The sequence below is a fragment of the Camelus ferus genome, chromosome 4 (assembly GCF_009834535.1).
Source record: "Camelus ferus isolate YT-003-E chromosome 4, BCGSAC_Cfer_1.0, whole genome shotgun sequence".
Taxonomy (NCBI): Eukaryota; Metazoa; Chordata; class Mammalia; order Artiodactyla; family Camelidae; genus Camelus; species Camelus ferus.
This window is the reverse complement of record NC_045699.1, coordinates 70,301,463-70,322,189: the sequence shown is the minus strand read 5'-3', so window position 1 is coordinate 70,322,189 and position 20,727 is coordinate 70,301,463. Positions and strand designations below refer to the sequence as shown.

Genomic DNA, 20,727 nt, shown 5'->3' with positions numbered 1-20,727 from the left:
TCCTCACTAGGGCCCTTTCACTGCATCACACTTGCCTCTTCACATGAGTGGGCACCTGGAAACAGCCCACATCCCAGAGAGGCTTCTTAGATATACTGATTCCTGAACCCAGATTTAGGCACTGGGGCTCTGCAAAGCAGGGTCCAGGAGTCCGTGAGCGTGTATTTTAACTCCCTATGGGATTTTTTTAAATTGAAGTGTAGTTGATTGACAATGTTTCAGGTGTACAGTAAAGTGATTCATTATATATATGTATATATACTATGTATACACACACACACACACACACACACACACACACACACACATATATATACACACACATACACATCTATTTTTTCAGATTATTTTTCATTATAGGTTATTACAAGATATTGAATGTAGTTCCCTGTGCTATACGGTAGGATACGAACTCCCTGTGTGACTGTGATTGCCGATCAGGTCTAACATTCACCAATTCCTCCCACATCCGTCTGCCTCCCCATCTGTGCATCTCTGAGGCCATCACCCCAAGCAGGTCAATGTCATCTCTCCCCTGGGCATCACCTCCTAACTCAGCTCCCTAATTCTACATTTGCCCCTCCTACTTCCCAGTTTCCATACAGCAGCCAGAGGGAGCTTTTAAAAACAGATCAGATTAAACCACTTGCTTAGAATGCTTCTGGCAGCTTCCCTGTCCACTAAGAATAAAATCCAAACTCATCTTTGCCCTGCTCTGCCCATCTCTGACCTTCCTCACCTCCTAATTCGCTCCCTTCCTCACTACACAACAGGATCTGCGTGCGTGGAATTCTCCTCCCCTGGTCTTTCTGTAGCTGACTGCTTCTCACTCAGATCTCAGCTCAAATATCACCTCCTCAGAGAAGCTTTCGCTGACTACCTTATCTGGAATAATCCTTAGTCCCTTTTTTATCCCTTGATTCTGTTTTCTTTCTTGTCACTGAATTTTCTTATTTGTTTATTGCAGTCTTCCACTACAACGGGAGTCCTCTGAGAACAGGGCCTTTATCTGTTTTGTTCATTTGCCATAGAGAGGACAGTCATAAAATATTTGTTTAAAAATTAGATACATTTACAAATATATGTTTGCTTGCTTATTTACTCACCACGTGTCTTCCCCACAGGATATGAGCCCCGCAGCACCCAGACTTCATCTGTTTTGTTCGCTGCCCAGTCCCTAGAACTATCTGTTGTATCTTCTATTTTCTCTGCTCTGATGTTTGGACATTTCGGGGCCTTGCTGACCCTGGAAGGACTGCCCCTCCCAGGGTGAGCCAGTTCCTAGAGATGGTGAACAGTTGGCCAGGAGTGTGTCTTTCCAGCCAAACCTATGAATCCAGAGCCCACACCACCACCACGAGGCTCTCACACTCTGGAACACTACGTGCCTGCCCTAATCACTCCAGGGCTCTGTACCAGACAACTAGGGGTGGGCCCTAGGCCTCAGAGCCCACCGAAATTATTCAAACCTGCCAATCCTAAACCTGCTTTCCCTGCCTCCCCCGTTCCTTCCCATGGAAACCCTAGTAAAGGCTCTTCCCCGCGTGCTCCTTGCTTGCTCTGCCTCCTGATTGACCGCCCAGGTGTTTCCCCGTGTGGCCCTTCCTTGTGTCTGTGTGCTGTGCCTCCTGTTTCTAGGGAATTGTGAGTATAATGAACTTCTTCCTTCACGACAGTCATTTCCATGTTTGCATGTCTCTCCATACCTGATTAAAACAAATCCCAGGTATCCTTAGAAGAGCACCCAATAGGCATTTGTGGAACAGGTGAATAAGCTTATTCAGCAAGCATTTCCTGCATATTTACTGCCCCAGACCTCAAGGTGCTGGGTCAGGAGCTCAGGGACAGGGGCTGAAAAGAGGACAGAAAAGGTCTTGTGACTGAAGTGCCATTTGAGTGAGCCTTGAAGGAAAGGGGCTGTTGACACTGGGGAGTTGGGTTGAGGGGCACAGGTGAACTTGGAGTGAAAGTAACCGACAAGGAAATCTTGGAAAGTGTGAACACAGAGGCAGCAGGCACTCTCAGGCCCTGAGCTCTTACCCAGTCCTGATCTATCCGCTGGCTTCATCTTCAGTTCCATTAAATGGTAAAAGTTACTGTAGAAATTTTCTAATCAGAGATGGACACAAAGATTTCTACCCAACGACCTTCATTGAAGCACTGCTCTCCTTAAAATGTTAGAAGTAGTCTTGATGTCTGTGGCAGGCTTTAAGCACATCTACAAAATTTTTTACCCTTTTTCAATCAGTAAGTGGGGTCTGGGCCTCTCCTCTTGCATCCAGCAGGTTTGTGACTGCTTTGATAGTTCACACATATCAGAAGTGCCTCTATGTGACTCCAAGCGTGGGTCAGAATAGACCATGCAGCTTCCACCTAGTTCTCTTGGAACACGTGCCTGTGAAGCCCTGAGCCAACGTGCAAGAAGTCTGACTTCTGGAGGCAGCCATGTTGTAGGTCAGGACAGGTGCTAACCAGCCACCATCCATAACTTTCCCCACCCCCCACAGGCACATGTCCCAGGAGACCAGCTCCAAGGTGGGAAGGAAGCTGAAAGCTTATGGTATCTGTTCCTCCATTTCAAGAAATCCGAGGATACTGGCTATAGGATAGGGCAGGAGAAGAGGGAGGGACAGCTGCTTTAGATGCCCTCTGGGGGATGCCCAGTAGAGTGTGTGGTAAAAGTAGCTACAATCTTTCTCACCCACCAAAGGCATCCTTGTATCAACAACACCTCCCATTTATCGAGCACTTACTATGTACTAGGTACCAAGCCATGTGCTTTATTCATTTATCCACATTCTCCCACTTAATCTTCCCAATATCCTTAGGAGCTGAGTATCACCCCATTTTCCATTCCATATCACCTGAGGCACAGAGACATTAATTGATTTGTCCAAGGTCACACAACTAGTGAATGGTCAAGCAGGGTTTCAAACTGGACCGGTGGCCTCTACCTAGAATCCTCTATGCCTGGAAGTCTTGAACCATGCAATAGAAAGGAAATCAAAGGCATCTGGATTGGAAAGGAAGAAGGAAAACTGCTTTTATTCACAGACAACTTCTGTGATCGTGTACTTCCATAGAAGTCATAAAGAATCTACCCCAAAAAAGCTACTAGAGTAAATAAGTGAGTTTTGCAAAGTTCAATGATACAAGGTCAATAGTGCTGGTCTACACTGGGACATGCAGAGCAACTTCGGACTGAATCTGCAGGCTGACTACGAGGTGGTGTGGCCTACTGGTCATAAGTATGGCTTCTGGGGTCAGTTGCCATGGTGAAATCTACTCTGCCACTCATTGGCTGAGTGACATGAGGAAATGACTTCCTCTATACCTCAGTTTTCTCATACGTCAAATGGACATAATAGAACACGGGGGTGGGGCGGGGACGGGAGGACGGGAGAAGCAGCAGGCTCATGGGTTTATGGGAAGTGTTCCTGGAATGCATACATTTAAATCCCGAAGCCCCCAGATGCTGTAGCTGTGTTTGCTCTTGTGGGGAGAAGGGGGCGTGCACTGTCAGGAAAGGAGCCTGAGACCTCTGCTGGAAATGCAAGCAAGGTAAGAGATGAGGTTCCCACCAGTGTGGCCTGATACTCTGCTCATGGCAGTATCTCCAACGCCAGCACACTTCTGTAGAAACAGGTCAGCAGTAGGCACAGCAGATGCACTCTAGTCTGCAATTACAGCCTGCTGCCACCAAGCGGGTTCTGGAGTCAGGGCTGTGGCCCCTGTGACCTGTAGCTGGGACTTCACGGAACAGAATTACCTACAGAGATGAATTTGATTTTTGATCAAGGGACCACGGACTTCCCCGAAGTCTGACACTTGCAGACCCTTCTTCAGGAAGCCAGCATTATTCTGGAGGCACGACATGCGGGCCAGGAAGGTGCTTAATTCTGCTTCTCCCATCAGCACCTGGAGGGAAGGGGATTCAGGACAGATAGCTTTGGTCGTGGAAACAAGAGACCTGGGTGGGGGCTGCAGTGAGAGGAGGGTAAGGTCAGGTGAAGGTATCAAAGGAGAGGCAGGGTTTGTAATGGGAGGAGGAGTACCAAGGGTGACTTTCCCCACTGGCCCAAGGAAGGAACTCTCAAGGGAACCTGAGGTGAACGCATCAAGGGTGCATCTCTGCCTGTGCCATCGCCAGGGTGCAAGACCAAAAGTATGGGGGTCTTTGGGAGTACATGAAGCTCCAAATGGTAATGGCATGTGTGTACAAGTGTGAATTTCAGTGTCTTCAGGTGTATATCTGTGTGTGTATGTATGTGTGTGTGCATGTGCATGCACGGCTAGATGAGGATGCACAGAGAGGTGTGCCTGAGGGATGCCAGTGGGTTAGGTGACAGCCTCACAGCTGACACATGCCTGAGAACAGGTGTGAACTCACATTTCCCAGTTTGTACTCCTCCTCCTGGCCAGGAGGTGCTGCAGATGGGAGCCAAGGCCTGGCCCTACATTGATGGCATCCTTGCTCTTTGTCTTCCTCAAGGAGGATCTGGAAATGGGTGCCCAGAGCATTTGGAAATTCACGTTGGGAGGGCACCTGGTGTCCATCTTGGGCCACCTGCACTGGCTGCTTGGATTCCTTCAAGATGTCCATGAAAATGAAAAAAAAAAGAGAAAAAAGGTAAGTAAAGATGTGGGGGCCGTATCAAAGCAAGACACTGATATTCGAGAGTCAGCTGGAACCACGGGGAATATGCCCAGCCCCTTGCTAGGTTTCTGGTTGTTCTGCACTGTGGCTGTCTCTTTGAGAGCTGACACCCCAGTTGTGACAATGGTGGCTTTCAAAGCCAGTCAGTGGAACAACTCTTCCTGCCCTCTCTCCAACTTCTAGGCACTTTCCATATTTCCTTTTCATGCAGATGAGAGCGTCAACTCATTCAGATGCCAAGTGATAAATGTTCCAAGTAATTTTTATTTTAGAATACAAGAGAGGTACAAATGTATTTACAGTTGTACATATACAATCAAATAATATATATCACAGTTTCGTAAATATCATTTTAGATAAATATTTACAAAGTTAAAGTGACCATTTTCTGGAAGTAGAACACAGTTTCTTGAAAACTCTATACACTTTATACTTTTCATTAATATTATTATAGTTTTTTTATTTTACAAAACGCCCTACGGGAATTCTAGTAAATGACTGCAAGATGGGGAAGGCGACACCAGAGGGCGCCCACGGCCGGATTTTTGGGAAACGGGACCGGCAAGGGAGTGTGGACCCCCGAGCGGAACCTTCCGGGATCCCGCGCAGCTTAGAAGGGCTTTCCGGGCTGAGAAGCCAGGCTTGACCTCCTCTTGCTGGAGAGTGGCGAGGAGGGGCAGGAAACTTCCCATTTCCAAGCTTGATGTCAGAGCTGAAGGGGAGGAGGCATTGTCCAACTCTCTTTTTGCAGATGAGGAAAGGGGAAACGGAGTCCCAAAGAGGGGCAGGGTCTTTCCCGGGTCCCACAGTGGATTTCAGTTTTGCCTTCACTCAGCCTACCTGGCACACTGAAAAGTATTCGTGCCTCGTCCATCCCCAGGGAGCCGACTTTGGGGGGGGGAAAGTGGCCCGAAGGAGAGAAGGGTCCGCTTGATAGGGAAGCGCAGGGCTCTCCGGCCTCTTCTGGCTGCCCCTAAGCCCCGTCAGCCCCCAACTCTCAAGGTCGTGTCCGTGACTCCCGACACTGCAGGATACCAGTCCCAGAAGGCCGGGGGAGGAGACAGATGCGCCTACTTCCCGGGGCCCCTGCTCGCACTGGAACGGGGAGGTCGCTCTCCATTCCCAACACGCAGCTGTCAGTAGGGGTAGTGGGTGGGGGACCTCTTTGCCCGCTGAGGACCCTCGGAGACTTTCAGTCCCCTCCCCTGCCACCCACGAGAAAGACATCGGCCTGGGCAACCGACTCAACAGGAGGAGGGAAGACTCGGGGATGAGGCTAGGCATGGGGATCCCCTAAAGAGGAGGCGGGCCGAGCAGCTGCACCAGCTACTCGGCCTGGGAAAGGGACGTCGCCCCTCCGTGTCCGCATCTGCGAATCCGACGAAGAGCGTATACCTGGGGGTCATTTCTGGGGCGCACGTACAGCGCCGGGTCCAGCGGCCGCGCGCGACCGGGAGGTCAAGTCCCGAGAAAGAGCAGCCCCGCCCCGCGCCGCGGCGGGCTGGCCGGAGGGGGGGCGCGCGCCCGGGGGCGGGGCGCGCGCGCAGGCGCGGCGGCGCTCACAGCACCATGGCCGGCAGGTGGTGCGCGGCGGCGGCTGCGGCGGCGGCGGCGGCGGCGGCGAGCGCGGGCGCGTGCGCGTGCGGCGCGGGCAGCGCGGGCGAGTGGGCCTGCAGCGCGGCGCTGGGCGGCCGGTGGCGCGCGCTCTTCTGGTGGGCGCGCAAGCCGGCCAGCTGCGAGTAGGCGCTCTGGCACACCTGGCACTTGTAGGGGCGCTCGCCCGTGTGCAGGCGCACGTGGTTGCGCAGCGTGGACGACTGGCTGAAGCGGCGGTTGCAGAAGCGGCACACGAAGGGCTTGTCCAGCGTGTGGATGCGCATGTGCGAGCGCAGGTTGCTGCGCGAGTTGAAGCCGCGGTGGCAGATGACGCAGCGCATGCGGCCCGCGGTGCCGGCCGCCGAGTCCGCTGGGTGGAAGTCCTCTGGGCGCGCGGGCGGGGCCCAGGGGGTAGGCGGGGAGAGGGAGAGAGAGCAGCCTCGTTAGAACCCGCGTGGCCGAGGCCCCGCACCTCCACACCCCTCCACACCCCTCCCCATCGCGCGCCCCTCCTACGGCCCAGCCGCCTCTGACTGATTGGGGCACTGGCACAGGGGTGGGAGGGGCAGCAAAGGATCGAGCAGAAGCTCACCATGCTGTGAGATCTCGGGGACTTAGTGACTTAGCTTCGGGAAGCCTCAACTTTCTCATCTGTAAAATGGGAACCTACTACGACTCATGGGGCTATGCATGACTCCACGGGATGATCACGAAAAGTTGACATCTTTGAAGGTTACTCTACACAGCACTTTACCTGCCTGAGCCCGGACATAGGGAGTACCTGGCTTAGAGAAACCTCCCATAAATGGTAGTAACTGTTGTAACTCCTCCCCCCCCCGAAAAAACCTTTCATTTATTCATCGCACAAATATTTACTGAGTGCCTACTATGTAGCAGTGAACTGTGTCTCACATTTCTCATCCCTGAAATGGATGTAATAATAGCACACCCCTAGAAGTTTGCTGTAAGGATCAGAGAAATTGTTTGCGAAACATTAGCTGCAGAGCAAGGGCTGGTTAAACAGTAGTTCATGAGCCTCAGGTTCATCCTCTAAAAATAAGGGTAAACAAATTTCACAAGGGTTCTATGAGGACCCAAGTGGGATGATACCTGTGAAAGGTTTAGACCAATACTTGGCAGGAAACAGGTCTTGAGCAAAGGGTCTCTTCCATGATGATCAGTGTCCTTCCCAACACACACATAGGCACACTCTGCTCTGCCTTCATTCAACAGGTTTATACTGAGCACCGCTCTGTGCCGGGCCCAGCACCGGGGACAGGGCAGGGAAATGTAGACTGTCAGAGCTGGCAAGGAGCTTAGAGATCATCTCACCTGACATCTGTCTTTTACAGATGGGGAAACTGAAGCACAGAGCCGTTTCCAAGTTCTGCACAGCAGAACTGGAACTCAGTCCAGGCTCCTTACTGCCCGGCCCCTTGCTCCTCCTACCACACCTCTTACTGCTCCCCGCCCCCAGTCTGCCCCTAGACAGTCTATTTTGTCCAGAAAAGAGAACTGCCTTTCATCTATGCCTGGACCATGGGCATTGGCCTCCTTGATCCAGTAGCCCCATGTGCTTGCTGCTCCTAGAGGTGGAACCAGGTCCCCAGAGGCCAGGAGCATTCCTACCCCGACCCCCACCCCGGGTTCCATGTGTCCCTTGTCATTGTGCCCTCCTGGGAACCACCTACCATGCTTGTTCTTTTTCTGCTCCTCCTCTAGCCCAGGCACACCGGGGATGCCCAGGAAGGTGTTGTGTGAGTTTCCATACCACACTAGCAGCTCCTGGTCGGGAGGGATCATCTACAAGGAAGGAGGCAAGAGGAGGTCAGGGAGGTAGTGTCCCGAGGGGTGAGAGTCAAGGCTCTCTGCACCTCCCCTCACAGCCAGGAGGGGCTCCCCTGGTGCCCACGATGGAGATGTGGATACAGTCTCAGCCCTGGAAAAGTCATGCTCTGGTCCCTTCCCACCAGGCTATCCCCGGCAAGCTGCACACACATGGAAGGCCCTGGGATGCTCTGCTCATCTGCTTTCCTCCGCCCTACCCTTCTCACCATCTCTGTCCTAGCTCTGCTTCTGGGAACAGAGCTGCCTTCCTGCCACATGGGAGCTCCCAAACCGACAGCAGTGGAACAAGCAAGCAGAAGTAACGGGAGAAGGAAAGCTAGAAAACTTTTCATTTCTCTCCAAGGGGAACCAGAATCAGCCAGCTCTCAGGTCCGCAGGGCTGAGCCAGGTGTTTCCCGTGGGCTGCAGGGCACCCTGTAGTTCTTGTTTACTCCCGGCCTGATAATGTTCTGAAAGCATCTCTCAGTCAGAGCGTCCCCAGGGCAGCACCACGTCACACATGCTTCTCTCTCCATCGCAGGGCTCTGCGTGACTCCATGCATTAGGCAAATCTAAAAAAGAGGCATTCGGATGGATGAACGCCTCCACCTCCAAAAATACTGGGGCGCATAGCCTTCAACAAGATCTGGTTCGCCATGTCCTAGGTCTGTGGCAGAGAACTCCACCAATGGTGACAGAGCTCTGCTGCTCCCAGGGGAGGACCTGTCCCCTAGGAAACGGTGGAGGCTGTCAGGAGGGAGGACTCTGAGTGACCACCCAGGGAGGCCCTGGGAGGCCAGCTCCTGACCCTAAACCCCTCACTCTGGGACATCCCTGGGGCCTGCCACACCTTTGGTGGAAGCCAGTTACTCCTCAGAGTAAAGAACCTTCAGGCCTCAGTTGGTTGGAGCAAATAAGAGATAAGGATGGCCCATCACCTCCTGAGGCCTGGACCCCAGAGGAGCTGACTTTGGCACCCACTATGAGGGTCACTCTCTGATCTGCCCAGAGAAAGGTGGACACCCCCAGGCCATAGCTGGATTGTTTTCCTTATGGGTCCTCTTTTAGTTGAAGGACAGAAGATCACAGGGTTCCATCTAGGGCTGTCTGAAATCACACCAGAGTGTAACCCTCCTCCTTGGCCTCTGTGGTCACAGAGAAGGCTCCCACCCCCGTCCTTTGGTTGTGGCCTGCAGACCCCTGCCATACACCGAACCGTTCTGTTCACCACACCTTCCTCCTCTGGTCAGAGCCAGGAAGAGCCTCAGACCATCACAGCCGGCCCTGCTCGACCCTGAAAGGAGAGGGAAGTGGAGAGAGGAGGGTATGCGAGAAAGAAAGTTTGAAGGGGCCTAGGTAACGTCCATGGCCCTTCCCAACAGGCCCCATGGCCCATGGGGTGTCATGTCAAGCCTCAAGGTCAGTGAGTGACGAGGAGCTGGGCAGAGGGTGCCCGTGCTCAGACTGACGAGGTTTGATCATGGAAAATCCAAATGCATCCCCTGAACTGATGGAAACCTGGGCAGCGGCTCAAAGAACGGCAGATTAGAATCTGGCACCACAGCTAAGACCTTGAGCCTCCCTGGTCATCCAGGAGGCTGGTGGGTCAGGGCTGCTGGAAAAGGGGCGGAAGAGAGAGGTTTTGAGAACCCCTTTGCAAAGAGGACACTGGAACTAAAATATTCAAGATAAATTCACTGTGAAGGAAGCTGCTGAGAGACTGTGCTGACGGGCCCTCGGTCACCAGGTCCCTAAATGACCCTTAGGCAAGCATTTTGTCTCTCCTAAGCTTGTCTCCTCCCTGAGGTCCCCCCACCTTAAGAATTCTGACTGTAAGTCGCCTCCAAAATTGGCCCAACCCCTGGCTTCAATCCTCAGACGACACCAAATGGTTTACACATCACAGTTCTTCTAGAACAACCACCGCCTCCATCCAACTGTCTGCACACGCCCCTTCCTTCAGGAGACGGTGCTGCCGAGGGTTCCAGCCCAGGCCCTGGGGTCACACGTGCCGGGGTCCACTTGGGCTCCCCACCTGCTGAGTGTGCCAGCTTGAGCAAAGTCCCTTCTGCCACTGGTCCTCAGTTTCCCCAACGGTAAAACAGGGACAGCACCATGGCTCTGGCCTCGCTGGGTGCTTGTCGTGGTTCCACGGGGCTGCGCGCACAAAGCTATTGTTACTATCTTCCGTGAGCTTGCCAACCGCTCGGAAAGCTGGCGGTCATCTCTGGTGCCCGGGGTCTCTCAGTTGTCCTCACAGAGTCTGGCATAAAGCCCAGGATGACTGATGGCTTTGCCTTCGGTGACCAACGAGGAGAGCACAGGCTGGGCCCTCATGCCCCCAGGACAGCAGTCCCATGCTGGTGCCACTGCTTCCCCCACCCAGTCCAGTGTGGGGTGAGACGTCCAGCTAGCGCCCGGCGGATGTCGCCTGGAGCTGCACCTGCACATCCAGAGTCTGGGAGTCAAATTATCTAAGTCAACGCTGGCTTTTCTTTTTAATTGACAATAAAAAAATTATTAAGTATGAAACAAATATAGCACAACAATAATAATGGTGATGAAGGAGGAACCAAGAACATCAGGGACTGCACAAATTCTGGAGATTATTCTTCAAAGTGGTGGCTGGAAGTAATATTTTTTTAAATAAGAGCTTCAATATTGACTGTTTCAATATAATGGTCCTTTCTTTACTTACACATTTTTAAATGTACTATTATTCATTTTACTAGTGAAAAAATTAAAAGTGATAACGACACAAAGGGGTATATAATGAAAAGCAACCCTCTCTCCCCCTCAGGGTGCTCAGGACGCTGTGGCCGGTTTCCTGTGCATCCTTCCTCGGAAGGGTTTGTCATTTTAAGACCATTTTTTAAAATTCTGACTTAAGGTCCTTGGGGAGCAGCATGATGGGGCAAAGTGACTTCCATTTTCTAGCTGATGCATCTGAGTTTTTAAAAACTAATGAGCCCATATGACTTTTCTACAAAAAAGAATATTTTTTTAAAGAAAGAAAATCTATCACAAAGAATCTAGCAGAGTTGAGAATGACACACATGCCCACAAGAAGCCTCTAGCTCTTAATGCGGCGCTGGGGAAGGTGGCCTCGCCCGCACAGAGGCCGGGCGCTGGAGTCGCTCTCCACTCTCCGGAGCTCCGGGAAAGCAGAGGCAGCTTCTGGCCTGGACCTCTGGCCTCTCTCTGCTCCTGGACCCCCTCATTTAATGACCAGGAGAGCTCGGGGAACCAACAGCCTCTTCCCTGAGATCCTGGTACTATTGTCCAGAGGCTCCCAGGGTCCCACCAGCTGACCACTGAAGAGCAAAGAACGGCCACAGGTACCCCCCAGTTCCCTCACCAGTCCTATTTCTTTACGGCCAATACTCTGGCCTGGCCCCACCTGGGCTCCCTTCTGGGGCTCGGAGAACAAGAACCAGCTGTTCATTCATTTTTCTGGGGAGCAGAGACTGACTCAGGACACACAATAAACAGCACAACTCCCAAAGAAACGAGTCCCCTACCCCATGACCCACATCGCCAGGACTCCGGGTCAGTGTCCGCACCTGCCTCTTGGTTGACAAGTTACATCATCTCCCAGCTTGCAATTCTTCACCTTCCCTGTTATCCCAGAAGTTTTGTCCTGACCCATTTCTGAATTTGTATTATAAATTGAAAATATCTGGAGGTTTTGGTTTGTTTTCCTAATATAAATTCGTGTCACACTATTGAACATGCTCCCAGGAGGCTCTGACGCCCTCCCCTTACCCTGGCAGAGCAGAAGCCCTAGTCTAGAAGGACCTCCGTGTCATCTGGACGAATATCAATTTCCATTGTACCACAGATGTCCTGACACGCCAATTAATAGAGTTCCATCAAATAGATATTGGCCAGGGAGGTCCCACGGCATGGTGACCGGGGGCTCCGCTCTGGGGTCACATCAGCCTGGATTCAAATCCCAGCTCAACAATCTCCCGAGATCTCCCTGAACCTTAGTTTCATCATCATTAAAATGGGAATCGTGATAGTGCCAGGCAGAGGGGATTTGATTTTTTTAAAAGCTGCTATGACCTTAGCACAGTGCTGATGCCCGGCAAATGCTCCATGTTCGGTAACATTATTAATGATGCTAATTATTAATAATCAAAGGGCCTGCCCCACACCCACCGGTGAGCAAGATCAAAAGGCAAACAGTGCTTGTCCTCACAGAGCCAAGGAAAGGAGAAATGGGGCTGCGGGGCTCTAGGGGAAAAGAAAACTCAATTGCCTGAAACGAGAAAAAAATTAGCAGAAAGAAAAAGCCCACACCTCAGGGCACAGCCATTTTGCCAAAAATTAGGGAGGAGAAAGCCTGGGAATTTTCTTCCCAGTTCCCAAATCCAAGATTTTCCTGACTTCTTCCTAAATCTTTTTCTCGTGTTGAGTTTTGGGGTCAAAGTTCTTAGTTTTGTTTTCCTGGGAGAAACAGGTCCACATGTTTACTTTTGACCCAGCCCCCATCTCCTGGAGAAAGACTTACTCGTTCAACAGTTAGTGTCCATTTGCTCTGTGCAGGGCACTTTCTAGAAATTCTAGAAATTTCGTTTTTGGCACCTGAAGTTATAGTAAATGCTTCCGTGGCTGAAGTGAGCAAGGGCAGGTTCCAGGGGATAAGATGCCAGTAGATGCAGCTGGATGCAAAACCCGCCTGGGGGTTCTTCACGGACTGGCTGGCCTGGAAACCCATCACCCTCGTCTCCATCAGGAGGGCTCTTATTTTGTATTTGTGGACAATTTTAGAGCAGCAATAGTATATTCTGCTTCTGGAATGATGATGTCCCTTCCCATTTTGGGGGGGGTAAATAACAGGTTACTGTCAAGAAATATAAACAGAAGTTCTGAGTGATGGAAAGATTAGGAAAACCGTCACGGCACCGGCCCGTCCTTGCTAGCTTGCACACAGGCACAGAACAAGCAGCCCAAGTATTCCAGAGGCGTCCAGGGAGTGGCCTGGGGCAGCAGCAGTCTCTCCTGGTGGAGCCCAGTGGTCACACACACTCAGATTCCACAGCTGGCCCTGTAAGTGGCATCTGACATTGCGACATAATGGTTTAAAATGTACCCAACCTCACTTATTACAAGTAAAACGGGTGATATTTCATGCTTCCTTATCCCTCACTCCAGCAGTCGGCTTGCTAGCTCTGTAAAAGTATTGATAGCCCAGTCGGTGACATCTTGCCATCTAGATGAGTTAGGGGGTGATATATTTTCCTGATCCTGTTTTATCAACTTAAAGTCCCAATCACACGTGGATGACTTTTTTCAGTCTTACAGATTGCTCAGGGAGATACACTGCACACACCTTGCTCTCTGACTCAGAATTTCTATATAAAAGCCTATTAACGTTTCCTGACTCTGTTCAGCTTTCAGCCAGCATGACCTGGACAGCGAGATGGGACTCAGGCTCCCGCATCTGATGCAGTCGGGAGGCCTTTACCAAAATCACATCACATTCCTACCCTGACTCCTGTGTGTAATGCACGTGTGTGCGTGTGCATGGGTCTGCGAGGGAGGGATGGAATGAGCATGTGGCCCCCATCCCGTCTGTTTCAGGCTGGCCGGGAAGCTGGGTACAAATGTGAGCATGTGTGTGAGGCTGAGCGGGGGAGGGTGGGGGTGAGGATCTGGGGAGGTGCTCTCTGCCAGACATGGGGTTCAGCCACATGTGAGGCCGATTCTAGGATGTCTGGTGGGAGGCCCTTGCTCCCACAAGGTGGTAGCCCCGCCAACAGTCACAAGAAACACCTCTGTCCGCAGCCTGGGCCACTGTCAGTCCTGCCCTCACACTGCCCACCACACTGGAACCCCAGCCCAAGACTGGTCACCTTTCTTTACCCTTTTCCTGGTTTTCCCAGGGCCCACCCCACTAAAGTCACAGGAAGTCATTCTTGGCCTGAGGTCAGGGTCGGAGGGCTCCTTCAGAACATCCCCAAAACTCAGCCAAGCCCAGCCCCACCCCAAGAGGCCCTGCGCTTCTTTGCACGGAGGAGTGGAAGCGTGAGGCCCAGGGGAGTGGGGGGGCAGGAAGCAGCCCCACCGCCCCTGCACAGCGCTCAACGCCAGCCTGCCACAGGGAGGTCCAGCTGCTGCCCCCGCCTGGGCCAGATGCTGAGCAAACTTCCTGCCAAGGGACAACGTCCAGGGAGGGTCCAGCAGTGTGGCTGCCGTGGCTACAACCACCCAGCTACCAGCACTGGGCTAGCTTCGTGCCATCATTCCTTCCCAATCACCGTGAGCCTGTCTGCCCCTGCCCAAGCATTTTGCCGCCTTTTCCCATCCTCCTGACCCTCCCCAGGCCCTGGGCCTGGCTACCCCCCACCCCCCACCCCACCATGGGATGTTATATTTATCTGTCAGCTATCTCTCCCTTTCTCTCTCCTCTGTGAAGCTTCACCGGGCACAGGGCACAGGCATTCCCTGCCCCCAACTCCCAGTGCCCGTAAAAGCTCCTGAGTCTGCTGGCCACCAAATGAGACCCAATAAACTATAAACTGGAGATGATCAAAGAATCCTCCCTTGTGGATTCAATACAATAATGCACATACGGCGTCTAGGAGAAGCCTGACGCCACAAGCGATCAGCTGAGACTACAATCGTGGTCCACATGTCCACGTTGGTGGCCCACGCATGCAGAACGCTGGACAATGCACAGCTAAAAGGCTGTCAACATCACGCCTCTCTCCCACCCGGTGCTTTCTCTGGACTGCCTTCCGGCGTCTTGCTCTGTCACTCTATGGCTTCTCAATCCCCAGGCACCCTCAGCAGATATCCAGGGACCTCACTGTTGAGGTGCTCACGACATTCACAGTGGCTTGAAGTTGACAGTTCCATCCTTTCTGATCTATAGCGGAGAGTTTGCCGTGGAGGTCCTGCTCCCAGAGACCATGATGCTTGGGCCTCAGTCCCGAGCCTGCGCAGGGCCAGCCGGGCCAGCATCAATGTCCCTGTCTCCACCTCAGTCCTTGGACACGGCTACCCTGCACCTCCTCCCCCAGCTGCACCCACTGCTCCCTACACAGCAGTACACACACTCACCTCAATGGCCTTGTAGAAGATGCTGGTGCCAATCTGGACTACCTCCAGGTTCTGCTCCTGCTCATTACGTGCACACTTGATGTAGGTCATCCAGCTTCGGTGGTCCTCCTGGCTGGCATCGATGAAGTAGCGCACCGTGCCATCCTCATTGAATACCTGGGTGCAGGTGAATCGGGGACCAGGTGAGGCAGGGCCGTGTCACGTGTGCTGCCCATGGCCAGGGCTAGGCCCCGTGCCGGGCACATCCACACACACCCTCTCTCCATCCTCACAACAGCCTCAGGAAGTGGACGCAGCTATTATTGTCTTGATCTTCCAGCTGAGGAAAGGGAGGCTCAGAGCAGTACGGTGACTTGCCCGAGGCCAGTCAGCTAGAAGTGGCCAATAAGGAGTCACTGACCAGACAAAGTGGCATCCACTCCAGCTATCTCTCCAGGGATGCAGTGGAGAGCGCTGGCCAGGACCTCAGAAGGGGACACAGAGGAGCCTAGAGAGGGAAGGCTGGCCCACTCTGGCACCCTGGTCGGGCCTAGGCCCCTTTGTGGGAGCTACCAAAGTACTCAGAGATCAAACTGGACCCCAACTTCCTAACCCAGCAGCAAGTGGAGAAGGCAACCACTGGCCCAGGCCTCCAGAGGTGGGAGGAGGTGAGGTTAGGAGAGGCCAGGTGCAGGATTTGTCCTATTCAGCTCCTTAAGGGTCTGCCAGGTGGAGGCTGTGACAGGGAGCCATAGGGGAGGGAGGGGAAATGACATCAGGGAGAGGGTGCACCAGCCTGGCCTCTGCAAGGTGAGAGCCCCAAAAGGAGGAAGTGCTCTGGGAGTGGCTCTGTCCTAAGGATGGGCCTCCCTGGCATCTGGCACTGTTTTGGGGGAGGAGGGTCAGAAGGTCTTGGATGGAAGGTCAGTTTCCTTCTGTAAAATGGGAACAATAACTCAGAGGGCTGCTGAGATACCCTGGTGGAATGCAGGCCCCGCATGGCACTCAGAAGGCTGACTCAGTGCTACTTCATCAGTGATCATTTCCAGCGTCATTATCCTGCCTGGGTTGAGAAACTGGCTCCCAAGAAGCAGAGGCTCCCTTCATGCTCCATTCCATCCACCCTTACTTCAAGGCCAGGGCTGGCTTTAAGGGCTTTCCCTGCTGCTTCCGGGGTGAGGGGAAGAATGCAGGTAGCTGGGAGATTGCTCCTAGGGGTGGCTTCCCAGCTCTGTGCGGGACCCTGGGCAAAGCACAGGGTCTCTCTGGGTCTCAGTGCCCTCCTCTGTGAAGTAGGGCCAACAGCAGACATGCTCCACAGGGTTGGCCAGAGGAGAGCTCCTTGGCCATGAGACTTGGGGAGGAACCACCAGGCATCAGGCGGCATAGGATCCCGCCTCGGGGCTCATCACGGGCTGGAGCGCACGCAGCTCCCAGCAAGGGTGGAAGCAGCGGCCGGCCAGACGCCAGGGCCCTACCCGCGGTCTGCAGCCCGCCCTCCTCTCTCGCAGCCCGCGGTACCTCCCACATGAGATTGTTGTTCTTGCAGATGTCCACATGCTCTGGGGCGATGACCCGGCCGGTGAAGGGGCCCATCTCGGTGCCCGCCTTGATCCACGTCTTGGAGAAGATGCCGAGGCCCTCGCCAGGGATGGAACTCTGTGCGATGATCACCTCAGCGGGCAGCACCAGGCTGGACAGCTTCTGCACCTCTGAGGTCGCAGGGCAGGGGGACTGGGTCAGAGCCTGAGGCTGGGGAGGCCAGGCTCTCCCCCGGGGGGTGGCGGCTGAGCGACTAGAGTCTCCTCTGTTTGCAACCCGGGACCCTCCGAAAGCCCGAGGTGCTTTGGGACTCTTTTCTAGGAGGGTGGTTGTTGTTGTTTTGGTCTCGCCAGGAATTCTCAAAGCATCCACAACCTCCCCCGCCCTCCATCCCGGAAAAGTTTAAGAACTACTCAGCCGACCACAGTACATGGCTTTACAAATGGGTAAACGGAGGCCAGCTCCCATGAGGGGGTGACGGCCCAGCCAAGACTCTTTCGCCCCATCTGACTCTGGGCTCTTCTGTTGGTCACTCGGCGCTCACTGCACACTGTCGGAGGGCCCAGGACTCGGTCTGGGGCTCTGACTCCTTTTTGGTGCGGGAGGCCCCGGGCCCGGGGCGGGCTGGCAGCGCTGGGAACTGACCTCGGGCTTCCAGGCGGCAGAGGAGAAAAAGAAATGCGGGCGGCAGCGAGTTATGTTTCTCGCTCTCTGGGTGACCCCGGCGCGCCTAGGTCCTTTGCTGCCGCTAGGATCGGGGGGGGGGCGGGGGGCCTGTAAGGGCAGTGCTCGGTCCTAGGCGAGCCCCAAAGTCGCCTCTCTGAGCGGACAAGAGCTCAGGCGGCTGCGACGCCCGGGGGTCCCCCTGCTTGGCTGGCAGCCGGGGTGGGAGCACCGAGGCGCACAGGGGCCGCCTCCATGTCTTACAAGGTTCCCCTCTAAGCTACCTGGGAAAATACCCAGCGAGCGGGCCGGTTGAAAGGGGGGTTAAACGGTGTCCATTGCGGCGCGGCCGGCAATTTGTCACGCTGTTAAAGTGATCGCATTCATTCGACTCCATTCGAAAGAAATTGCTAATTCTAAATTCATTAGCCCTGGAAGAATGCTGTAGCAGTAAATTGTAGCTCAATGCGGAGGAGACTTGTTTAAAAGGGGCCGAGGAATTCCCCTTACAAAAAGGGGGGATTAGATGGTTGACATAGCGTGAATGGAAGTGGAATTAGTCTGCACGGTAAATTAAGAGAGGAACAGAAATCGTAAAGGGGGAAAAGGGGCGACGCGCAGAGATGCCAGCACCGGGGAAAGATATTGTTTGCGGGTTGATGAATGAGGAGTAAGAACTTGAGACATCTTAAAGAAAAACTTTTCTCGCTCTCTTTCTCTCCCTCGCTCTCTCCGCGGCTTTCTCTCCCGCCTGCCCGCCCTCCGCCCCTTCCCCAGCCCCCGCTGCCTTTTAAAGTTCTTGGTTTAAGTGGGAACCTTCGCGGGTCAAGCCCAAGTTAACTAAATGAATTTAAAACCCCTTCTTTTTGAGTCAACTGCTATTACACGCCTAGTAAGGCTTTAAATGCCAGGAACCCGCCGGCTCAAAGGGCTGAGGGGCAGACAGAGAAGCGCGGGGGGCGGCGGGCCCGGCAGCCTGGACTCTGAGATCCCTTCTCTGAGCTGCTCCTGGTGCGGAGGTGCCCTCCGTCCCACCCAGGCTTGGCTGCTAGCTCCCTGTGAGCTGCTCCTGGTGCGGAGGTGCCCTCCGTCCCACCCAGGCTTGGCTGCTAGCTCCCTGGATCGTCTTATGGGAAACTGAGTCACACGCAGCATCTGGAATGCCTAGGTTGGCGGGAGGGTCTGTGACGCCCCGTGTCCCCGCCAAGTCCCGCGCGTCGCGGGTCCAGGAATCAGGGGCCGCGGGGAGGAGGGGACGCGAGTGGCCTCGACGGTGCGACTCACCGCCCGAGAAGGACTGCGCCAGGACCTCGGCGGTGAAGGCTGTCTTGGGGCTGGCGTGGTGGCTCTTGTCCTCGAAGAGCTGCTCGCCCAGCACGTTGCGCCAGCGGCCGTACAGGAAGCTGTGCAGGATGTCGGAGGTGATGACCTCTGCCAGCGCCAGCCCCGGCGCCTTCAGCCCTGTCTTGAGAACTAGGGCCTCAGCCGGGAGCACGGAGCCCATCATGGGCAGCCAGGGGCTCGCCGGCGCCGGGGACTGACGGCCGGGTCGAGGCGGGGATGTGGTGGGCGACGGTGGAGCAGAGGAGCGAGAGAAGAGGGCTGTGATGGAGGAGGAGAAGGAAGAGGAGCAGGGGGAGGACGAGGAAGATGATGACGAGGATGCAGGAGGAAGCGGGAGGTGAGGGGGTGGCTGGGAGGAAAGTGAACAAGGGGGAGCGAGGCTGAGAGGAAGAGAGAGATGGAGAAATCTGCAGAGATGGCAGAGGCAGCGCGGAGGGCTGCAGAGCCAGGGGTGGAGGCGGAGGCGGGTGCGGGGAGAGGGGGCGGTGCGGGGTGAGTGGGAAGCGGGGTGGCTGCAGAGAAACTGTGGCGAGGGGCTCTCGGCCGCGCACTAGCCTCTCGCACACAGGGCCGGGACGGTCTTCCCCTTGGCAAAATCTCAGCGCCTTTATAGGAGCCGCAGTGACCCTCCTAATTGGTTATTAATGACCCCCTGACGTCGGAGGACAGACTTGTACCCGGCCCAGCTCGAGGAGCCTTCCCCTCGAGAGCTCAAAGGGCGGGGGCGCTCGGGCCGCTCGGAGCGGTCCCCCTGCGCTCCTCCCGCCCCTCTCTGGCCCTTCCACCCCCTCCTCGTCCTACCCCCCTCTCCCCGTGGGAAGCGCCAGGCAGGGAGGGAGGCTCAGCCCCGGGAGAGGAGAGGAGGGGATGGAGCAGGGCAGGGGGCGCAGCGAGGCTCGAGTCTCGCTCGGACTCCAGGGACCAGACTAGGCGGGGGGGACGGCTGGCCTCGGGCCGGCGCTCACCCACTGTCCCAGACAGGGTCTGTCCTCAGTATCCCGGCCCGGCCCAGCCGGCTTTAACCTCCTCTCGCTCCCTGGCCCACTTGGCCGGCCGGATCCCGCCCCGGGCTCTGCCAGGTTCCACGCCCCAGGCTGCGGTAGTCTCCGCGGAGCCAGCAGGCCCCGCGCAGGCCGCGCTGAACTCTTGCGCAGACCGTGCAGCAGAGGCCGGCGTTTCGCTTCAAACGGGCCGCTGCAACCGCCCGGCCGGCTGCCCGCTGCCGGCTGTGAAACTCCTCCCGGGAGAGAGCTGCCGGGGCGGGGCTGTGGCCGCCGTCGGGGCTGAGCCTGGCCTGAGAAGACTTCTTGGGCTCCCGGCTCCCGGTCCTAGGGGGGCTAAGTCAGGATCGGGAAGAGTGGCCCAGAATCCGCGCTAGCTGCGGCTCTCTCGGGAAAGGCTTTCTTGCCGAATTCAGGGCAGATCGAAAGGGGTCCCTGGACCGTCGCGAGTGGGAGCAGCGGCGTCCGGGAATGGAAGTCCTCCGAATCTGCATGCAGCCACGGGCCAGTCCGCCGTACGCGCTGGGCTGGAGGCTCGGGCCTCCAGGCTCCTTTGCTCAACTGCGACCTAGGAAGCCCGCCGCAGCCCGCACTCCTCCCTTCTTGCCTCCTAGCTCCTTTTCTTTTGGCCTCCCTCTTCTCTCCCTTCCTCACTTCTTGCTTTCCCACACCTACCCCTCTCAACCTCATCCTACCAATAGACTTTCTTTACGGAGGTTCCAAGGCATCCTGATCACCAGCGTAATTTCTCTCCGGAGACAGGGAGCTGCTGAGCCCGGAGCCAAAGCCGGAAGGCCACCGCTTCCTGCAGGCTTTTTCTGCCTCCTAGCTTTAGCCTCAAGCTACCCACCTCCAGTCCCAGACAAGGGGTGGGGAGCACAGGAACACCTCTTCCATCTGCTGAATTCTTCAGCCCTTCTCCCCCTGCCTACATCTCAGATTCCATTCACAGAGCCAGGTTTTCTGGACTCTCAGGGCAGTGCATTAGGCTCACAGGTTAGCTGGAGGTATCGGACTCCCCAGGCCTTCTCCTCAGAGAGGGGACTT

The 20,727-nt window shown here is 55.0% G+C and overlaps 2 protein-coding genes across 2 annotated transcripts; both read right to left on the bottom strand.

Annotated features, from left to right (window-relative positions):
* Window positions 1-2,571: 2,571 nt before the first annotated feature.
* On the bottom strand, window positions 2,572-6,142 carry LOC116663291. The gene is made up of 3 exons (XM_032478670.1): window positions 5,498-6,142; window positions 4,391-4,588; window positions 2,572-3,918 (listed from the first exon to the last, which is right to left on the bottom strand). The coding sequence occupies exons 1-3, from the start codon at window positions 5,939-5,941 to the stop codon at window positions 3,766-3,768; spliced, it is 795 nt and encodes a 264-aa protein (XP_032334561.1). The 5' UTR covers window positions 5,942-6,142; the 3' UTR covers window positions 2,572-3,765.
* Window positions 6,143-6,216: 74 nt separating this feature from the next.
* On the bottom strand, window positions 6,217-18,842 carry PRDM12 (PR/SET domain 12). The gene is made up of 5 exons (XM_032478669.1): window positions 18,620-18,842; window positions 16,652-16,842; window positions 15,152-15,307; window positions 7,945-8,056; window positions 6,217-6,638 (listed from the first exon to the last, which is right to left on the bottom strand). Exons 1-5 carry the CDS (start codon window positions 18,840-18,842, stop codon window positions 6,217-6,219), a joined length of 1,104 nt encoding a protein of 367 aa, XP_032334560.1.
* Window positions 18,843-20,727: the final 1,885 nt, after the last annotated feature.

Bases quoted from the DNA above. Each gene is read 5' to 3' on its own strand.
- LOC116663291 (XM_032478670.1), bottom strand. From the start codon at position 5,941: ATGCCTAGCCTCATCCCCGAGTCTTCCCTCCTCCTGTTGAGTCGGTTG. The intron at 4,589-5,497 runs GTAGGCTGAGTG...GACATCTTGAAG, and splicing joins AATACTTTTCAGTGTGCCAG to GAATCCAAGCAGCCAGTGCA. The intron at 3,919-4,390 runs GTGAGTTCACAC...CCTTCCCTCCAG, and splicing joins AGGAGTACAAACTGGGAAAT to GTGCTGATGGGAGAAGCAGA.
- PRDM12 (XM_032478669.1), bottom strand. From the start codon at position 18,842: ATGATGGGCTCCGTGCTCCCGGCTGAGGCCCTAGTTCTCAAGACAGGG. The intron at 15,308-16,651 runs GTACCGCGGGCT...ACCTGCACCCAG, and splicing joins ACAACAATCTCATGTGGGAG to GTATTCAATGAGGATGGCAC. The intron at 8,057-15,151 runs GTGAGTGTGTGT...CCTTCCTTGTAG, and splicing joins TCTTCTACAAGGCCATTGAG to ATGATCCCTCCCGACCAGGA.